Here is a 19,743-nt window from a genome sequence, read left to right on the forward strand (position 1 = left end):
TGTATTCCCTATGTTGTAAAATATATCATTGTAGTTTACTTATGTTATACACAGTACTTCATCTCTCTCAATCCACCTTATCTTACAGCACGCCCATTTCCTCTCCAACTATTAACTGCTAGTTTATTCTCTGTATCAGTGAGTCTGCTTCTGCTTATTATATTCATTAATTTGTTGTATTATTTAGATTCCACATGTAATTTGCTTTAACCTCACTGTCTCACAGGGCATCTTTATAGGCATTGGTTATGAATCTCCCTACAGAAATACACTTATGTCAGTCCTGAGAAATCTCTTAGGATTTGGTAGAGAACTTTAAATTAGCATTGTAAGGAACATAATTGTTGACTAAGCTATTTGAAATCGCTCATATTTTCATTCTTTGAATCCCAAATGTTTTCTAGACCAAGGTTAATATTCTGATGTTCTATGAGATCTAACACTATAAACCAAACAAGAGGTGTTACAAGACTTTTTTCAGTGAAATCCAGGTAAAGGATTTACTCTAATTTATCTTTTAGTATTAGTATCCATTAACATCTATGAGGCATTAAGCATTTTTTGTTGTTGTTTTATTTCAACAAATCAGTTTTCTTCCCTGCTTTTCTCAAAACTGAAGGCGATGGAAAAATTAGGATGAGAATGACACTTCAATTCACTCTGACCTTTTCTGATTAAAGTCGAACCTCAAATATACAGGTAAGGAAACAAAGTAACTGTGTTAAACAATTCAGGCACTTAGAAGGAATGTTTTTTCTAGCTAGGATGAATAAGTAGCTCATATTTAATACTTTAAAACAAATAGATAACATGTTCAGCAAAGGCCTTTATTTTGATGTTTTGATTAAGGGAAAAAATTTTTGATTACAGAATTAATATCAGACTTCAGTCATTATTCCTAATGGATACCTAAACAATGGCAGAAGACAGCCATTTAAAGGAAAACAAAATGTGTTCCCAAAAATTATATTACAATTTAAAAGGTTTTCTCTTTTTCTACTTGTTAGAAAACTAACGTATAAAGGGAAGCTTACTTTTGTTAGCTTTGAATCTACTGCAATATACTTCAGAAAGTCTAACATAATTTTCTTAGAAACAGAAAAATAATAGACTGATCAACTCAGATAAAAGAAGGATATCTAAACTTTTCATAAAAACAGATTTTTATTAAAACATATTTGACATATAACATGTGTAAGTTTAAAGTATCAAACTTGTTGACTTCATACGATAATAAATAGTAATGTGATTGCCACTGTAGGACTCTATCACATCATATAACTGTCATTTCTTTCTTGTGGTAGGAATAGTTAAGATCTGGTCTCTTAGCAACTTTGATTATAATAAAATGTTGTCTTTACCCAGTGTAGTATGCATTAGATCTACAGAATTATCTATATATTAGTTTCAAATTAATACACTCAAACATCTCTCTTTTCTCCCACTCCTCAGCTCCTGGTAACCACCACTTTTATGAGTTTGGCTTTCTGAGATGCACATGTAAGTTATGTCTTACAGTATTTGTCTTTATCTGACTTACCTCACTTAGCATGATGTCCTCAAGGTCAATCCATGTTGTCAAAAATGGACGGATAGCCTTATTTCTCACAATTGAATACATGGCACCATACTTTTAACCTTTTATCCTTTGATGGTCACCTGGGTGTTTATATATGCCTGCTATTGTCACTAACGCTCCAACAAACACAGGAGTGCAGATACCCTTTTGCTAGTCTGTTTTCATTTCCTTCTAGTATATACCCAGAAGCAGAATTGTGAGGTCATATGGTAGTTCTATTTTTATTTGAGGAACCTCTACATTGATATCCATATTGGCTGAACCAATTTTCACTCCCACCAACAGAGGTTTCTCCACATTGTCAGCAACATGTGTAATATTTTGCCTTCTTAATGACTGGCATTTTGACAGGTGTGAGATAATATCTCCTTTAATTTGCATTTCCCTAACTAATGTGAATAGCTTTTCATGAGTCTATTGGCGATTTGTATTTTTTATCTTTTTAGTTCCTTAGCCCATTTTGTGATCACACTGTTTGTACATTTATTGATATGTTGCACTGTACAAGTTCCTTATATATTTTGGAGGTGCGTGCATGCTCAAGTTACTTCAGTCGAGTCCGGCTCTGCGACACTATGGGCTGTAGCCCACCAGACTCCTCCGTCCATGGGATCCTTCAGGCAAGAATACTTGCGTGGGTTGCCAGTTCCTCCTCCAGGGGATCTTTCCAATTCAGCAATCAAACTCAAGTCTCCTGCATCTCCTGCATTAGCAGGCAGATTCTTTACTGCTGAGCCACAAGGGAAGCCCATATATTTTGGATATGAACCCTTAATTTTAAAAAATGATGTATCATGAATAATTTTCTTTGTGAACACTACTCAAAATTAATAGACTCAATTTGCATAAGAGGTTACTACGGGTCACTGCTGGAACAACCAAAGTCACTAATGATCATTGGTAGTATACAGAAAACAATTTCATGTATCACAACTAACTGCAGTGAAAAACTGGAATCAATACCACTTTTTCCCCATAGCTTTTGTAAGCAATAATAATTCACACTACACCTCAAAATGCCTATAGTATAATAAAGACATTGTGTGTGCACATGAGAAAAGCATTATAGACTGTACAAGAGTCATTGTAAACTGTAATGGATACATAAGATGTGGTTGAGAGTACAGGAACTGTAATCAGAACAGTCTGAGTCATTTAGATAAAACTTTATTAAGTAAACTAAGTTTTACATTTAGAAAGAAAGGACTGTACCTAAGAGCAAAAATCAATAAGAATAATGGAATGGACAGAGTCAGTGTTTATAGAAATGGGTATGACACTGGGAAAAGGGATGAAAAATGTAATAATCAATGCATGTTTTATTCCGTAGCTATCCCAGTTTATTTTCTTTAAAACTGAATAATCCTCTCATTAATCCTTAGTGACCTTCATGCAATTCTAAGGTAGTAACGTAACACATATGATACATGCTATTTTCAAACATTCACAATGCTGAGTATACGAAAACTTTCTGATCAATGACAAATATCAGTTCAGTTTAGTTCAGGCGCTCAGTTGTGTCTGACTCTTTGCAACCCCATGAACTGCAGCACGCCAGGCTTCCTTATCTATCACCAACCACCAGAGATTACTCAAACTCATGTCCATCGACTCGGTGATGCCATCCAACCACCTCATCCTCTGTTGTCTCCTTCACCTCCTACCTTCAATCTCTCCCAGCATCAGGGTCTTATCCAAGGAGTCAGTTCTTCACATCAGGTGGCCAAAGTATTGGAGTTTCAGCTTCGGCATCAGTCCTTCCAGTGAATATTCAGACGGACTTCCTATAGGAGTGACTGGTTGGATCTCCTTGTAGTCCAAGGGACTCTAATACTACAGTTCAAAAGCATCAATTCTTCTGCTCTCAGCTTTCTTTATAGTCCAATTCTCACATCCATACATGACTATTGGAAAAATCATAGCTTTGACTAGATGGACCTTTGTTGGCAAAGTAATGTCTCTGTTTTTTAATATGCTGTCTAGGTTGGTCATACCTTTTCTTCCAAGGAGCAAGCGTCTTTTAATTTCACGGCTTCAGCAAAAATCTGCAGCAATTTTGGAGCCGAAAAAAATGAAGTCTGCCACTGTATCCATTGTTTCCCCATCTATTTGCCATGAAGTGATGGGACCAGATGCCATGATCCTAGTTTTCTGAATTTTGAGTTTAATGCCAACTTTTTCACTCTCCTCTTTCACTTTCATCAGGAGGCTCTTTAGTTCTTTGCTTTCTGCCATAAGGGTGGTCTCATCTGCATATCTGAGGTTATTGATACTTCTCCCAGCAATCTTTTTTTTTTCCTGGCAATCTTGATTCTAGCTTGTGCTTCATCTAGCCCAGATTTCACATGATGTACTCTGCATATAAGTTAAATAAGCAGCGTGAAAATATACAGCCTTGACGTACTCCTTTCCCGATTTGGAAACAGTCTATTTTTCCATGTTCAGTTCTAACTGTTGCTTCTTGACCTGCATACAGATTTCTCAGTAGGCAGGTCAGGTGGTCTGGTATTCCCATCTCTTTAAGAATTTTCCACAGTTTATTGTGACCCACACAGTCAAAGGCTTTGATATAGTCAATAAAGCAGAAATAGATGTTTTTCTGGAACTCTCTTGTTTTTTCAATGATCCAGTGGATGTTGGCAATTTGATCTCTGGTTCCTCTGTCTTTTCTAAATCCAGTTTGAATATCTGAAGTTCACGGTTCACATATTGTTGAAGCCTGGCTTGGAGGATTTTGAGCATTACTTTATTAGCGTGTGAGATGGGTGCAATTGTGTAGTAGTTCGAGCATTCTTTGGCATTGTCATTGGAATGAAAACTGACCTTTTCCAGTCCTGTGGCCACTGCTGAGTTTTCCAAATTTGCTGGCACATTGAGAACAGCACTTTCTTTTAGGATCTTTTAGCATCATCTTTTAGGATTTGAAATAGCTCATCTGGAATTCCATCACCTCCTGTAGCTTTATTTGTAGTGATGCTTCCTAAGGCCCAGTTAACTTTGCATTCCCAGACGTCTGGCTCTAGGTGAGTGATCACACCATCATGATTATCTGGGTCGTGAAGATCTTTTTTGTATAGTTCTTCCATGTATTCTTGCCACGTCTTCTTAATATCTTCTGCTTCTGTTAGGTCCATAACATTTCTGTCCTTTATTGTGTATGAAAATATACAAAAATTGATTTTAAGTTCATTTTAAGGATCTTTAATGTGAAAACTAATACTGACCTTATTTGAAACAACAGAACAAATATAAGTACCTTAGAGTCAATATACTATACTTTCACAAATTCATAAAGACAAACCTCTTCCAATATTAACATCCTTCCTATAATTATCAAGAATCTTGGGAATTATGAGTTACAGATTTGAGGTCATAGAATCTGACATGTTATGGGAATGAATGTCCCTTAGAGTTTGTGTGTATATCACAAGAGGTAAGAGCAGAAGACTGAAGGAGAAGCTCTTCTTGTTTAAAAAAAATATATTTAAGGGAAATTTACATACATTTTAAATTAATCTTCTATCTCCATAATTACTATCTCAACAGACAAGTAGAGATGACTGAGGATAACCACTCCTTGACAACCGAGTTTATCCTGACAGGATTTACAGATGACCCAGAGCTGAAGCCCCTTCTGTTCCTGGTGTTCCTCACCATCTATCTGATCACCATGGTGGGGAATCTTGGCCTGGTGGCATTGATAGTTACAGAGCATCGTCTTCACACACCAATGTACATCTTCCTGGGTAACCTCGCGCTGATGGATTCCTGTTGCTCCAGTGCCATTACCCCCAAGATGCTACAGAACCTCTTTTCCAAAGACAGAATGATTTCTCTATATGAATGCATGGCACAATTTTATTTTCTCTGCCTTGCTGAAACTACAGATAGCTTTCTCCTGGCAGCAATGGCCTATGACCGCTATGTGGCCATCTGCAAACCGCTGCAGTACCACACCATGATGTCAAAGAAACTCTGCATTCAGATGACCACAGGGGCCTATATAGTTGGAAACCTGCATCCCATGATTCATGTAGGGTTTCTGTTTAGGCTAAGTTTCTGTAGGTCTCATCAAATCAACCACTTCTTTTGTGATGTCCTTCCATTATACAGACTCTCCTGTCTAGACCCTGATATCAATGAATTAATGTTATTTATTGTTGCAGGGTCACTTTCAATCTTCACTATTATCATAGTAATAATCTCTTACCTTTTCATCCTTTTCATGGTTTTAAAAATGAAATCCAAAGAGGGAAAAGGCAAGGCCCTATCTACCTGTGCATCCCACTTTCTCTCTGTCTCAATATTCTACGGTTCCCTTCTCTTCACATATGTGCGACCAAATTCAGTTAATGACGAAGATAAAGATATACCCCTTGCTATTTTTTATACTCTAGTTATTCCTTTATTAAACCCTTTTATTTATAGTCTAAGAAATAGGGATGTAATAAATGCTATGAAAAAAAAGTATAAAAATGTTATCAGTTCAGTTCAGCTCAGTCACTCACTCGTGTCCCACTCTTTGCAACCCCATGGACTGCAGCACGTCAGGCCTCCCTGTCCACCAACTTGTGGAGCTTACTCAAACTCATGTCCATTGAGTCAGTGATACCATCCAACCACCTCATCCTCTGTTGTCCCCTTCTCCTCCTGCCTTCAATTTTTCCCAGCATCATGGTCTTTTCCAATAAGTTGGTTCTTCGCCTCAAGTGGCCAAAGTATCGGAGTTTCAGCTTCAGCATCAGTCCTTCCAATGAACACACAGGACTGATCTCCCTTAGGATGGACTGGTTGGATCTCCTTGCAGTCCAAGGGACTCTCAAGAGTCTTCTCCAACACCACAGTTCAAAAGCATCAATTCTTCAGTGCTCAGCTTTCGTCACCATCCAACTCTCACATCCATACATGACTACAGGAAAAACCATAGCCTTGACCAGACGGACCTTTGTTGGCAAAGTAATGTCTCTGCTTTTTAATATGCTATATAGGTTGGTCATAACTTTCCTTCCAAGGAGTAAGCGTCTTTTAATTTCATGGCTGCAGTCACCATCTGCAGTGATTTTGGAGCCCAACAAAATAAAGTCAGCCACTGTTCCCATTGTTTCCCATCTATTTGCCATGAAATGATGGGACCAGATGCCATGATCTTAGTTTTCTGAATGTTAAGCTTTAAGCCAACATTTTCACTCTCCTCTTTCACTTTCATTAAGAGACTCTTTAGTTCTTCACTTTCCTCCATAAGGGTGGTGTCATCCGCATATCTGAGGTTATTGATATTTCTCCCGACAATCTTGATTCCAGCTTGAGCTTTATGCAGCACAGTATTTCTCATGATGTACTCTGCATATAAGTTAAATAAGCAGAGTGACAACATACAGCCTTGATGTACTCCTATTCCGAAAATATTCTGTGAATAATTGTTTTCAATCTGCCCAAACCTCTTTTTCAAAATCAAAGAATACTAAGAAAGTGGAAAATGGTCATTTTGTATATAAAATACTAAATTACTAAAAATTGATGTTGTATGAGTCTAACAAACAAGTTCAGATAGCAGAGATTCTGCTAAAATGCATTTCAAACTCTAAGCTAACAGGTCCCATAAGGGGGAAATAGGTAACAGATTGTTAAATATTTACTAGAGCTACTATATGGCCCAGAAATTCCACCTGGGCATATATCTGGAAAAGACAAAAACTAATTCATAAAGATACATGTACCCCAGTTTTCATAGAAGCACTATTTACAATAGCCAAGACATGGAAATAGCTCAAGTGCTGAGTAACATATGATTGGTTTAAGAAGACATGGCCAAAGTGCCAAAGGTGTACAATTTAAGAAATCATTTTCATGGGAGACTTCTCACAGCGTAAACACTCAAGAGATGAACCAATGCCACAGAGCAAATTACATTAAAATACAGCTGTTTAAATTACAAAATAATAACTACTACTACTATTATTACTCTTAAGGTCACAAACTGTGTCATGATGTAATTAGTTAATCAGTAACTACTTGCTTCAGAATACAGTGAGCTAACAATTTTCAACAAATGCTGGGAATAAAAGTCACTATGTGTGAAGTTTGCCTCCCTTTAATATTCTTGGTAATATCCTGGAAACTCAAGGTATAATTTTACAAAACCTCTCACATCTCAAGTTCTCAGATATTAATCCCTTTTTGAACAATACTGTGTGACTAAGTAAACTACGTTTCAATTTGACTCTCTATTTTGAGTTTGTTCAAAAGATTATGTTTGAATATGAAATCAAACTACTGTCTAATCAAGAACACTTTTCTCTTTGGTGTTGGTCAGTTTTCTCTCAAGTTCTCTGAAATAGAGTATATGAGTATATTAGTTACTTAACCTGTAGTTTTAAGATGATTCTATTTATATTGACATGTTTATGGATTTTATATTTTCATGTAGTTTGGTTGTCATATACACCATCATATATGACAGTGGAATTCCTAAATAAATTAATTAAATACAACTTTTTCTCTCTGATATCATTACATGACTTGCTTGTTGTTTACTAGGAATACCATTAAACTGGACTGACTCAAAGGTAAGAATCAATACATGCATAGCATTAACAAAAGCTGCTTGAATAAAAATAAGGCAGAAACAGGAAAAACTTAAACATCTTAGCAATATTTATTGATCCTTACATGTGCAATTGGGCTTCCCCAGTGGCTCAGCAGGTAAAAAATCAGCCTGAAATACAGGAGACACAGGAAATGCGGGTTCGATCGCTGGGTCGGGAAGATCCTCTGGAGGGCATGGCAACCCACCCCAGTATTCTGGCTTGGAGAATCTGATGGACTGAGGAGCCTGGTGGGCTACAGTCCAAAGGGTCGCAAAGAGTCAGACACGACTGAGCAACTAAGCATGCACACCCATGTGCAAGATAAAAGAAAAAAAAATTATTGACAACTTACTATCTTCTAAGTGCTAAGGTAGACATTTTATATATATTACTTCCCAATTTACTGGATGTGATTTTTCATGTTTTTCCTCAGCAGAAATCCCATACTTTGCAATATTTAGGAGCTTGCCCAGGTTCATTCAGGTCATGGAAATCAGACAGAATTTGAATCAACACTACCTCTTCCCAAATAAGCTTAGGAGTTCAGGAAATGAAGATATGAGTAGCCTGGGGTATTCACTTTTTAACTAGCATAAGAAATAACCTATGCCTTAAAAAGAAACAGGAAAAAAAACGATTTTTGTGGAAAACATGAATGGGTATGAAACCCTAGTCAATGTTTATGGAATTGAGTGTGGTATTGGGAATGCGGGATGAAGGAGTTGAACCATGGCATGGAGTCAGAAAGCTGATGGAACTAACGATGAGAACTGTTAGTGAATATGGGGAAAGAGCGGGGAAATGGGTCAGATAACTACTTCTCTTATAAGCCACCCTAAGGAATCTGAATTTATCTTCAAGCCATCAGTCACTGAAGTCTTCCAGAAGCAAAGTAATATGATTATACATTTCAGAAACCTGTTCTTGCAATTGGTTGAAAGTTCTGAAGCAAGGAGACTAACTTTAACAAATCATATATTCAATGAGGAGAACTGAAACTGGAGAGTATTGTAAAAGGGGAGATGTTCACAGATATGAGCAACATTTTAAAGAGAAAACAGTAAATTGTACCTGTTGAGTAATAAAAATGAAGGTCTATTTTCCTCCTAGGAGTATCAAACATGACAATGATTTAAGATCACGAATACTTAACAAGGTAACTGACACATTATGCCATTCAATAAATATTTTTTTCAATATCTTTTAATTGTGTAAGTTAACATGTTCAGTTCAGTTCAGTCGTTCAGTCATGTCTGACTCTTTGCGACCTCATGAACTGCAGCATGCCAGGCCTCCCTGTCTATCACCAACTCCTGGAGTTCACCCAAACGCATGTCCATTGAGTCGGTGATGCCATCCAACCATCTCATCCTCTGTTGTCCCCTTCTCCTCCTGCCCTCAATCTTTCCCAGCATCAGGGTCTTTTCAAATGAGTCAGCTCTTTGCATCAGGTGGCTAAAGTATTGCAGTTTCAGCTTCAGCATCAGTCCTTCCAATGAACACCCAGGACTGATCTCCTTTAGGATGGACTGGTTGTATCTCCTTGCAGTCTGAGGGACTCTCAAGAATCTTCTCCAATACCACAGTTCAAAAGCATCAATTCTTCTGCACTCAGCTTTCTTTATAGTCCAACTATACATCCACACATGACTACTGGAAAAACCATAGCCTTGACTAGATGGACATTTGTTGACAAAGTAATGTCTCTCCTTTTTAATATTCTGTCTAGGTTGGTCATAACTTTCCTTCCAAGGAGTAAGTGTCTTTTAATTTCATGGCTGCAATCACCATCTTCAGTGATTTTGGAGCCCCGAAAAATAAAGTCAGCCACTGTTTCCACTGTCTCCCCATCTATTTGCCATGAAGTGATGGGACCAGATGCCATGATCTTAGTTTTCTGAATGTTGAGCTTTAAGCCAACTTTTTCACTCTCCTCTTTCACTTTCATCAAGAGGCTCTTTAGTTCTTCTTCCCTTTCTGCCATAAGGGTGGTGTCATCTGCATATCTGAGGTTATGGATATTTCTCCTGGCAATCTTGATTCCAGGTTGCACTTCTTCCAGCCTAGTGTTTCTCATGATCTATTCTGCATATGTTAAATAAGCAGGGTGACAATATACAGCCTTGACATACTCCTTTTCCTATTTGGACCAGTCTGTTGTTGCATGTCCAGTACCAAGGGAACACTTCAGGCAAAGATGAGCTCAGTAAAGGACAGAAATGGTATGGACCTAACAGACACAGAAGATATTAAGAAGAGGTGGCAAGAATACATATAAGAACTGTACAAAAAAGATCTTCATGACTCAGATAATCACAATGGTGTGATCACTCGCCTAGAGCCAGGCATCCTGGAATATGAAGTCAAGTGGGCCTTAGGAGGCATCACTACAAACAAAGCTAGTGGAGGTTATGGAATTCCAGTGGAGCTATTTCAAATCCTGAAAGATGATGCTGTGAAAATGCTGCACTCAATATGCCAGCAAATTTGGAAACTCAGCAGTGGCCACAGGACTGGAAAAGGTCAGTTTTCACTCCAATCCCAAAGAAAGACAATGCCAAAGAATGCTCAAACTACTGCACAATTGCACTCATCTCATACGCTAGTAAAGTAATACTCAAAATTCTCCAAGCCAGGCTTAAGCAATACATGAACCGTGAACTTCCAGATGTTCAAGCTGGTTTTAGAAAAGGCAGAGGAACCGGAGATCAAATTGCCAACATCCACTGGATCATCGAAAAAGCAAGAGAGTTCCAGAAAAACATCTATTTCTGCTTTATTGATTATGCCAAAGCCTTTGACTGTGTGGATCACAATAAACTGTGGAAAATTCTGAAGGAGATGGGAATACCAGACCACCTGACCTGCCTCTTGAGAAACCTGTATGCAGGTCAGGAAGTTAACATGTAACAATATTATTATTTTTATTTTTGAATGAATTAGTAAATACATTTTAATTTCTTTGTTCAAATTTTAATACTGTAAATAATGATAGATTTAATCCACATATACAAAGGTCTTTATGTCCTAAGACACTCTGCAAACAAAAAGGAATCTAGATACAAAAATTCTGTGGAGTACTGAAATAGATGGATAGTGTACCTCCTGTGTCACTCTCTGTTTCACTCAGCATTTTCAGTTTTTAGGCCTAAATGCACAAATTTTGTTACTTTTTTCTAAGAGTACCACAATTTTTATTATTATTTCTGCACCATCAATCCCAACCTTTAACAATGCTGAATCCCAGAGGTCTGTTAAGAAAGAATATGTGACCTATTTGGGGCTAAGGCAAAAGGGTGTTTTAACGGAAGTTTCTGAGGAAACATGTATCTTTTATTTTAAAATAGGTCCACAAAATAGGTAGCATTCTCCCTCTAATGCCTTGCTGTGTGGATATGATATTCAGCAGTTGGGGTACATTTTGCCATCCCACGTGGCACAGTGGTGTAGAATCTGCCTGCCAATGTAGGAGACACAAGAGACAAGTGTTTCATCCCTGGGTCCAGAATATCCACTGGAGATGGAAATGACAACCCACTCCAGTATTCTTTCCTGGAAAATCCCATGGACACAGAAGTCTGGCAGGCTACAACCCATGGGGTTGCAAAGAGCTGGACACTACTGAACACACAGGGATATAAGCCATCAAGATGGTAACCAGCCTGGAGATGAAGTCAATACACAATGAAGGGCAAAGCTGAGGAAATCACAGAGAAACAGATTCAGAGAAATTGGAATCAACCATTCTGCTGAGTGTATAATCTAACAGATCTTAATGTTTAAGCTTATTTGGAAAAGATGCTTTATTTGCAAATGAGTAATAACTGAAAAATTTATATCTCTTACTTTATCTCTCATTTTCCTCTGTGTATGTACACGCATGCATTCAATCATGTCTGACTCTGTGTGACCCCATGGAATGTAGCCTACTACACTCCTAGTCCATGGAATTTTCCAGGCTTGAATACTGGAGTGGGTTACCATTTCCTTCTCCAAGGGATCTTCCTGACTCAGGGATCAAACTCACATCTCTTGTGTCTCATGCATTGGCTCAATCGTTTCAGACTCTTTGCAACCCCATGGGTCCAGGACACAACTGTATAGTCCGACTTCCCTGGTGGCTCTGACGGTAAAGCGTCTGCCTACAGTGCAGGAGACCTGGATTCAGTCCCTGGGTCGGGAAGATCCTCTGGAGAAGGAAATGGCAACCCACTCCAGTATTCTTGCCTGGAAAATCCCATGGACGGAGAAGCCTAGTAGGTTACAGTCCATGGGGTCGCAAAGAGTCAGACACGACTGAGCGACTTCACTTTCACTTGCATACAGTCCTGGAATTCTCTGGGCCACTGGAGTGGTAGCCTGTCCCTTCTCCAGGGGATCTTGCCAACCCAGGGATTGAACCCAGGTTTCCCGCGTTGCAGGTGGATTCTTTAGCAGCTGAGCCACTGCAGGTGGATTCTTTACCAACGGAGCTATCAGGGAAGCCCCATGCGTTGGCAGGCGAGTTCTTTACCAGCTGAACCACGTGGTGTTAGTGGTAAAGAATCCACCTGCCAATGCATGATATAAGAGATGCAGGTTCTATCCCTGGGTTGGAAAGATCCCCTGGAGCAGGAAACAGGACCACACTTCAGTAGTCTTGCCTGGAAAATTCTATGGGCAGAGGAGACTGGCAGGCTACAGTCCATGGGATTCCAAAGAGTCGGACATGATTGAGTGACTCAGCACACATTCTCTTGTTTACAAATAACTTTTCACCTGCATCTATTCAAGTATCCAGCACAAATATTTCATGTCACCTTTATGACACTATTTTCATTTCGTATAACTTCACTTAAAAAAATATGAAGGGCAGAGATGTTCCATGATCTGATCTAGTCACAGAAATACTAAGGTGGAGCTCAGGAATCAAACCCAGGCTATCTAGTTCCATAATCCATGTTCTTAGCAACTAAATCATACTATACATAGCATGAAGAAGTAAAGGTAGTATGAGAGGATAATTTTCAAGATTATCTAACACTACACACAAAAATAAATGCAAAATGGATTAAAGACCTAAATGTAATGCTGGATACTATACAATTTCTACAGGAAAACATAGGCAGAACACTACAACATAAATCACAGCAATATCTTTTTGGATCTGTCTCCTAGAGTAATTGAAATAAAAACAACGGTAAACAAGTGGGACCTAATTAGCAGTTTTGCACAGCAAATGAAACTATAAACAAGATGAAAAGAATATCCATAGAATAAGAAAGAATATTTGCAAATGATGTCACCAATAAGAGCTTAATCTCCAAAATTCACTAATGGCTCATACAACTCAATAGCAAAAAGAAATTCAAATCCAATCAAAAAATAGAAAGAAGATCTAAACAGACATTTACCCAAAGAAGATATACATATGGCCAGAAGGCACATGAAAAGATACTCATTATCTTTGCAATAATTATCATTCCTAATTATTAAGAGAAATGGAAATCAAAACTACAATGAGGTTTAACCTCACACTGGTCAGAACAGTCATCATCAAAAAGTCTACAAATAATAAAAGCTGGAGAAAGTGTGGAAAAGAGGAAACCATCCTATTATACTGGTGGGGATATAAATTGGTACAGTCACTATGGAAAACAATACGGAGGTTCCTGTAAAAACTAAAAACAGAACTACTGTACTATCCTGCAATCCACTCCTGGGCATATATCCAGAAAAAAACATTTAAATCTAAAACCATCTAATCTAAAAAGACACATGCACCCCAGGGTTTACTGCAGCACAATATACCATAGCCAAGACATGGAAGCAACATAAATGTCTATCCACAAAGGAATGGATAAAGAAGATGTGGTACATATATCCAACAGGAAATTATTCAGCCAAAGAATGAAATAATGCCAATTAAAAAAACATGGATGGACCTAGAGTTTATTGTACCAAGTGAAGTAAAACAGAGAAAGACAAAAATCACATTATCATTTACATGTGGAATGTTTTCTTAAAATGATACAATAAACTTATTTACAAAACAGAAACAGACTTAGAGACTCAGAAAACAAACTTAGGGTTACCAAAGGTGAAATGTGAGGGAGTTTGGAATTAACATATAAATATACACTACTGTATAGGCCTTCCCTCATAGCTCAGTTGGTAAAGAATCCACCTTCACTGCAGGAGACCCCAATTCGATCCCTGGGGCAGGAAGATCCCCTGGAGAAGGAATAGGCTACCCACTCCAGTATTCTTGGGCTTCCCTTGTGGCTCAGTTGGTACAGAATCCGCCTGCAGTGCAGGAGACATGGGTTCGATCCCTGAGTTGGGAAGATCCTCTGGAGAAGGGAAAGGCTACCCACTCCAGTATTCTAGCCTGGAGAATTCCATGGACTTTACAGTCCACAGGCTCACAAAGAGTCAGACACGACTGAGCGACTTTCACTCACTCACTGACACTACTATCTTAAATAGGAACCTTCTGCATAGCACAAGAAACTCTGCTCAGTAATTTGTAGTAACCTAAATGGAGAATGAATTTGAAAAAGATTAGATACATGTATATGTATAACTGAATGACTCTGTTGTACACCTGAAACTAACACAACATTGTTAATCAATCAAATTGCAATATAAAATAAAAGTTACACATAAAAATGATAAAAATAAAATGGGTTGTAATTTAAAACCAAAAAAAAAACTTACTAATCTCCTATAGAGAAGCCACCAGAAGATGAAACATATAGTAGATGAGGAATGTATAAGTAGGTGAAATATATAAATAGATGAGATAATCTGGGGGAAACTCCAGACTGAAAGAAGATGGAAGTCAAGTAAAGGGCTGAGGGCAACACAAGCATTTTTAAGGCAAAGACAGAAACATGACCCAGCATTGAAGACTGAGATGGAATACGGAGGAAGACAAAAGCAGTCTGTTTTATCACAGAACCAAAGGTGAAGACTTTCACTGGTACCAAACACCAGAGCTTGGTTAGGCAGGTAATTAGATGCTCTTTGCAATTGCCATTTAGCATTGGTTTTGACCTTACTGAGAGAGGGGGGTTCAGGGAAGAACTCAAATAGAACAATTTCCAGTCTATTTTTCCAGGCCCTGTACAGTATTAAGTGTCTCCTATTTCAAGGATGCATAAACTTCAGCTAAAGTTATTGACTATCTACTTTTTAATAGAAATTAAAAAGTCCTGCTATTTCAAGCTTCCAGGATTCATCATATGCTTCCAATCTGTTGCTTCTTTTCCTTGTGTGCCTCACATATGATAATTCTTACTCTGTAAAGTTCATCCGAAATGATACTTCTAATGAAAAAAAAATCTTTCTTTTTTCCTCTGGGTCTCTATTCATTTTCTTCACCATATTTTCATATAGCATATTAACACTTTTATATCACAGATTGAGTTGTCTGTTAGTTACCAATGTGACCATTTTTCTCCCCACCAGATTATGAGCTTCTTGTCAGGAGCCATTTCTAAAATCTAAGAACTCCTTATACTCTGCTCATCCTACCAAAGGCCTCTTCTAACATCCTGTATACTGTAAATACTTGATTAAGGTTAAACAGAACTGAAATTTTAAAAATAAAGCAGCTTGTATTAATGATCCAGCTCATTATGTTGTCAGGAGCCCAAAAGTCATGAGGCATGATTGGTAACTTATATGGGCTTCCCAGGTGACCCAGTGGTAAAGACTCTGCCTGCCAATGCAGGAGACATAAGAGACGCAGGTTTGATCCCTGTGTTGGGAAGATCCCCTGGGGAAGGGAAAGGCTACTCACTCCAGTATTCTGGCTTGGAGAATTCCATGGACAGACAAACCTGGCAGGCTACAGTCCATGAGGTCACAAAGAGCTGGACCTGGTTGAGCGACTAAGCACACAAACACACACATGGATATTTATTCAATACGTTTACAATTGAGGCACATACAATCCATATTTGATAAAATGGTAAATACACTACAAAAGCAGATAATTATCACAGAGGCCAGGAAAAGGAAAATCCTTTTTTAATGTAGAGTACTTAAATGTTCTCAAGGAGGAGATCTGATTTGAGAACAAAAATGAGTAGGTCTAGGGTGAGAGAGAGTGAGAAGATATTTTAGATGAGGAAATAAAAGCAAATTAATGAAACAGGTGTGTAAGAGGAAGAGTAAAGGGATGCACGTGGCCAACTGCCCTGAGCTGAGAGGAAGAATGCAAGGTGAGAGGCAAGATGCAGACTGTGCAGCATCTGGGATGACAAAACAATGAAAAACTGTTTGAAAGCTAATTAGAGATCCTTACAAATACTTGAGCAAGGAAATATTATCATTTCTTTCATTCATCAGATAAGTATTTGTTGAGCACTACAAAGTACCATGTATCTATTCAAGTGTTAGAAATAAATGAATGAACATAACCAAGACATCTCTTTCCTCTTAAAACAACAGAGATTAGAGGAGGAGTGACTGATTATAGACATGCTGAGCGCTGAAGAATTGATGCTTTCAAACTGTGGAGCTGGAGAAGACTCTTGAGAGTCCCTTGGACAACAAAGAGATGAAACCAGTCTTTCTTAAAGGAAATCAACCCTTAAATATTCACTGGGAGTACTGATGCTGAAGCTGAAGCTCCAACAGTATGGCCATCTGATGTGAAGAGTTGACTCACTGGAAAAGACCCTGAAACTGGGAAAGACTGAAGGCAAAAGGAGAAAAGGGAGCTGCAGAGGATGAAATGATTCAATAGCATCAGCTACTCAATGGACATGAATTTGAACAACCTCCAGGAGACAGTGAAGGACAGAGGAGCCTGGCACGCTACATAGTCCCTTATTGTTGTTCAGTTGTTCAGTCCTTTCTGACTCTTTGTGACCCCATAGACTGCAACTCGCCAGGCTTCCCTGTCCTTCACCATCTCCCGGAGTTTGTATCAGGTGGCCAAACTATAGGAGCTTCAGTTTCAGCATCAGTCTTTCCAATGCATATTCAGGGTTGATTGCCTTTAGGACTAACTGGTTTGATCTCCTTGCAGTCCAAGGGATTCTTCAAGAGTCTTCTCTAACACCACAGTTTGAAAGCATCAATTCTTTGGCACTCGGCCTTCTTTATGGTCCAACTCTCACATTCGTACATGACTACTGGAAAAATCATAATTTTGACTACACAGAATTTTGCTGGCAAAGTGATATCTCTGGTTTTTAATGCACTGTCTAGGTTTGTCATAGCTTTCATTCCAAGGAGCAAGCATCTTGTAATTTCATGGCTGCAGTCACCACCTGCAGTGATTTTGGAGCCCCCAAAATAAAGTCTGTCACTGTTTCCATTGTTTCCCCATCTATTTGCCATGAAGTTATGGGACTGGATGCCATGATCTTCATTTTTTGAATGTTGAGTTTTAAGCCAGCTTGTCACTGTCATCTTTCACCTTCATCAAGAGGCTCTTTAGTTCCTCTTCGCTTTCTCCCATAAGCATGGTGTCATCTGCATATCTGAGTTATTGATATTTCTCCTGGCAATCTTGATTCCAGCTTGTGTTTCATCCAGTCCAGCATTTTGCATGATATGGTGGTGGATGTTTTTCTCTAAGTTGTGTCTGAATCTTGTGACCTGCTGGACTGTAGCCTGCCAGGCTCCTATGTCCATGGGGATTCTCCAGGCAAGAATACTGGAGTAGGTTGCCATTTCCTTCTCCAGGGGATCTTCCAGACCCAGGAATCGAACCCATTCTCCTGCACTGCAGGCAGATTCTTTACCGACTGAGCTAGGAGGGAAGCCCCTTCGCATGATATACTCTGCATATAGTTTAAACAATCAGGGTGACAATCTACAGCCTTGACATACTCCTTTCCCAATTAGGAACCCGTCTTTGTTTCATGTCTGGTTCTAACTGTTGCTTCTTGACCTGCATACAGGTTTCTCAGGAGGCGAGCTCAGGAGGTCAGGTGGTCTGGTATTCCCATTTCTAAGAATTTTCCAGTTTGTTGTGACCCACACAGTCAAAGGCTTCAGTGTAGTCAATGAAGCAGAAGCAGATGTTTTTCTGAAATTCTCTTGTTTTTTCTATGATCCAATGGATATTGGCAATTTGATCTCTGGTTCCTCTGCCTTTTCTAAATCCAGTTAGTATATCTGGGTGTTCTCAGTTCACATACTGTTGAAGCCTAGCTTGAAGAATTTTGAGCATGACCTTCCTAGCATGTGAAAGGAGTGCAATTGTGCAGTAGTTTGAAATTGCGCTACACAGTGCATGGTATCACAAGCAGTGGGACACAACTTAATGACTGAACAACCACAAATAAATATATAGCCTCCAGGAGAGTAATTATTAGACTAAATGAGGAATCAGCATAACAAAGACAAAACAGCTGGTAAAGACTTAAAAGAAAGAACAAATTCAGTAATTCATATCTGGGACTAAATAATAGTATCAAAGTTCCCAGTATGGGTTGAGGAGGACATGGGACCAAATTCAATTCATAGAGGGAAGAAGCTGATACTCTGGCTACATCTTCAACACCATTTAGTATCATATCCAAATTAAATCATCTTTCATAAACAATATTAAAGCCATAAAAATATTAATTACTTCAACAGAAGGTGAAACCAACCTGACTCTTCTGCTTATTTTACATTTTACAAAATGAAGGCAGAGATGTGTAAAAATGAGGTCAGCTACATAAGATTCAGCAAGATGACCTCAAATTACCTTGGTGACTTTAATGAGGTTTTTTATTTTAACCTAATTTTTTCACAGGTCATCTTTAATTAACTTTTGGTAGCTAGAGCATAGTGACCTAATGTCCCCCACAGAAACACAATGAAATCATTACAAGGAAATCCCTTTAGCATTTGATGGAAATTTTAAATTTGCGTTGTATAGAAAATAATTACTGATGCTAACCTATTAGTAGTCTCCCAGATATTTATTCCTTTAATCCCAAGTGTTTTAGAGACTAAGGTTTATATTCTGAAATTCTAGCAGACCTAACACCAGAAAGCAAATAACTAGGCATTATATAAGACTTCTCAGTGAAATCTAGGTAAGAAGAAATTTCTATTTTACTTTTAATATTAACATAAATTAACATTTATTTTTTGAATTATTAAGCATTTTTGTTATTGCAAGATTTCAACTATTTAGTTATCATCCTAGCTATTTCCGAAACTGAAAACTATGGGAAAGAGGGTGAAAAAATTTATTGCAACTAATGCTGACCTCTCTGATTATAAGGTAAAACTTCAAAATATGCAGGTAAAGACAGAATATAATTCTGTTATATAATTCAGACCTGTACATAGAAAGTTATTTCTATCTTTGCTGAATAATAAAGTGGCATATATTTAATATTTTAAAACAAAAAATAAATAAAACTTTCAGCCAGTTCCCATAGTTTGAAATTGAAATAAACCATTTTGACCATAGAATTTATATGATTAGACACTCAGTCAATATGTCTTGTAGGTTACTAAATAATAGTAGAAGGTTGCTCTTCAAAGAAAAACAAAATTTGTTCTCACAAATCATATTAAGATTTAAAGGGTTTTCTCTAAGTCTTAGGAAACTAAAGTAGAAAAGCGTGGCTTATT

At 38.1% G+C, this 19,743-nt stretch overlaps 1 protein-coding gene across 1 annotated transcript; it reads left to right on the forward strand.

The window, feature by feature from the left end:
- Positions 1 to 5,135: 5,135 nt before the first annotated feature.
- Positions 5,136 to 8,138, forward strand: LOC122687312 (olfactory receptor 5K3-like). Its single transcript, XM_043892662.1, has 2 exons — positions 5,136 to 6,046; positions 8,117 to 8,138. Exons 1-2 carry the CDS (start codon positions 5,136 to 5,138, stop codon positions 8,136 to 8,138), a joined length of 933 nt encoding a protein of 310 aa, XP_043748597.1.
- Positions 8,139 to 19,743: the final 11,605 nt, after the last annotated feature.

Source organism: Cervus elaphus, chromosome 31, assembly GCF_910594005.1.
Source record: "Cervus elaphus chromosome 31, mCerEla1.1, whole genome shotgun sequence".
In the NCBI taxonomy this organism is placed as follows: Eukaryota; Metazoa; Chordata; class Mammalia; order Artiodactyla; family Cervidae; genus Cervus; species Cervus elaphus.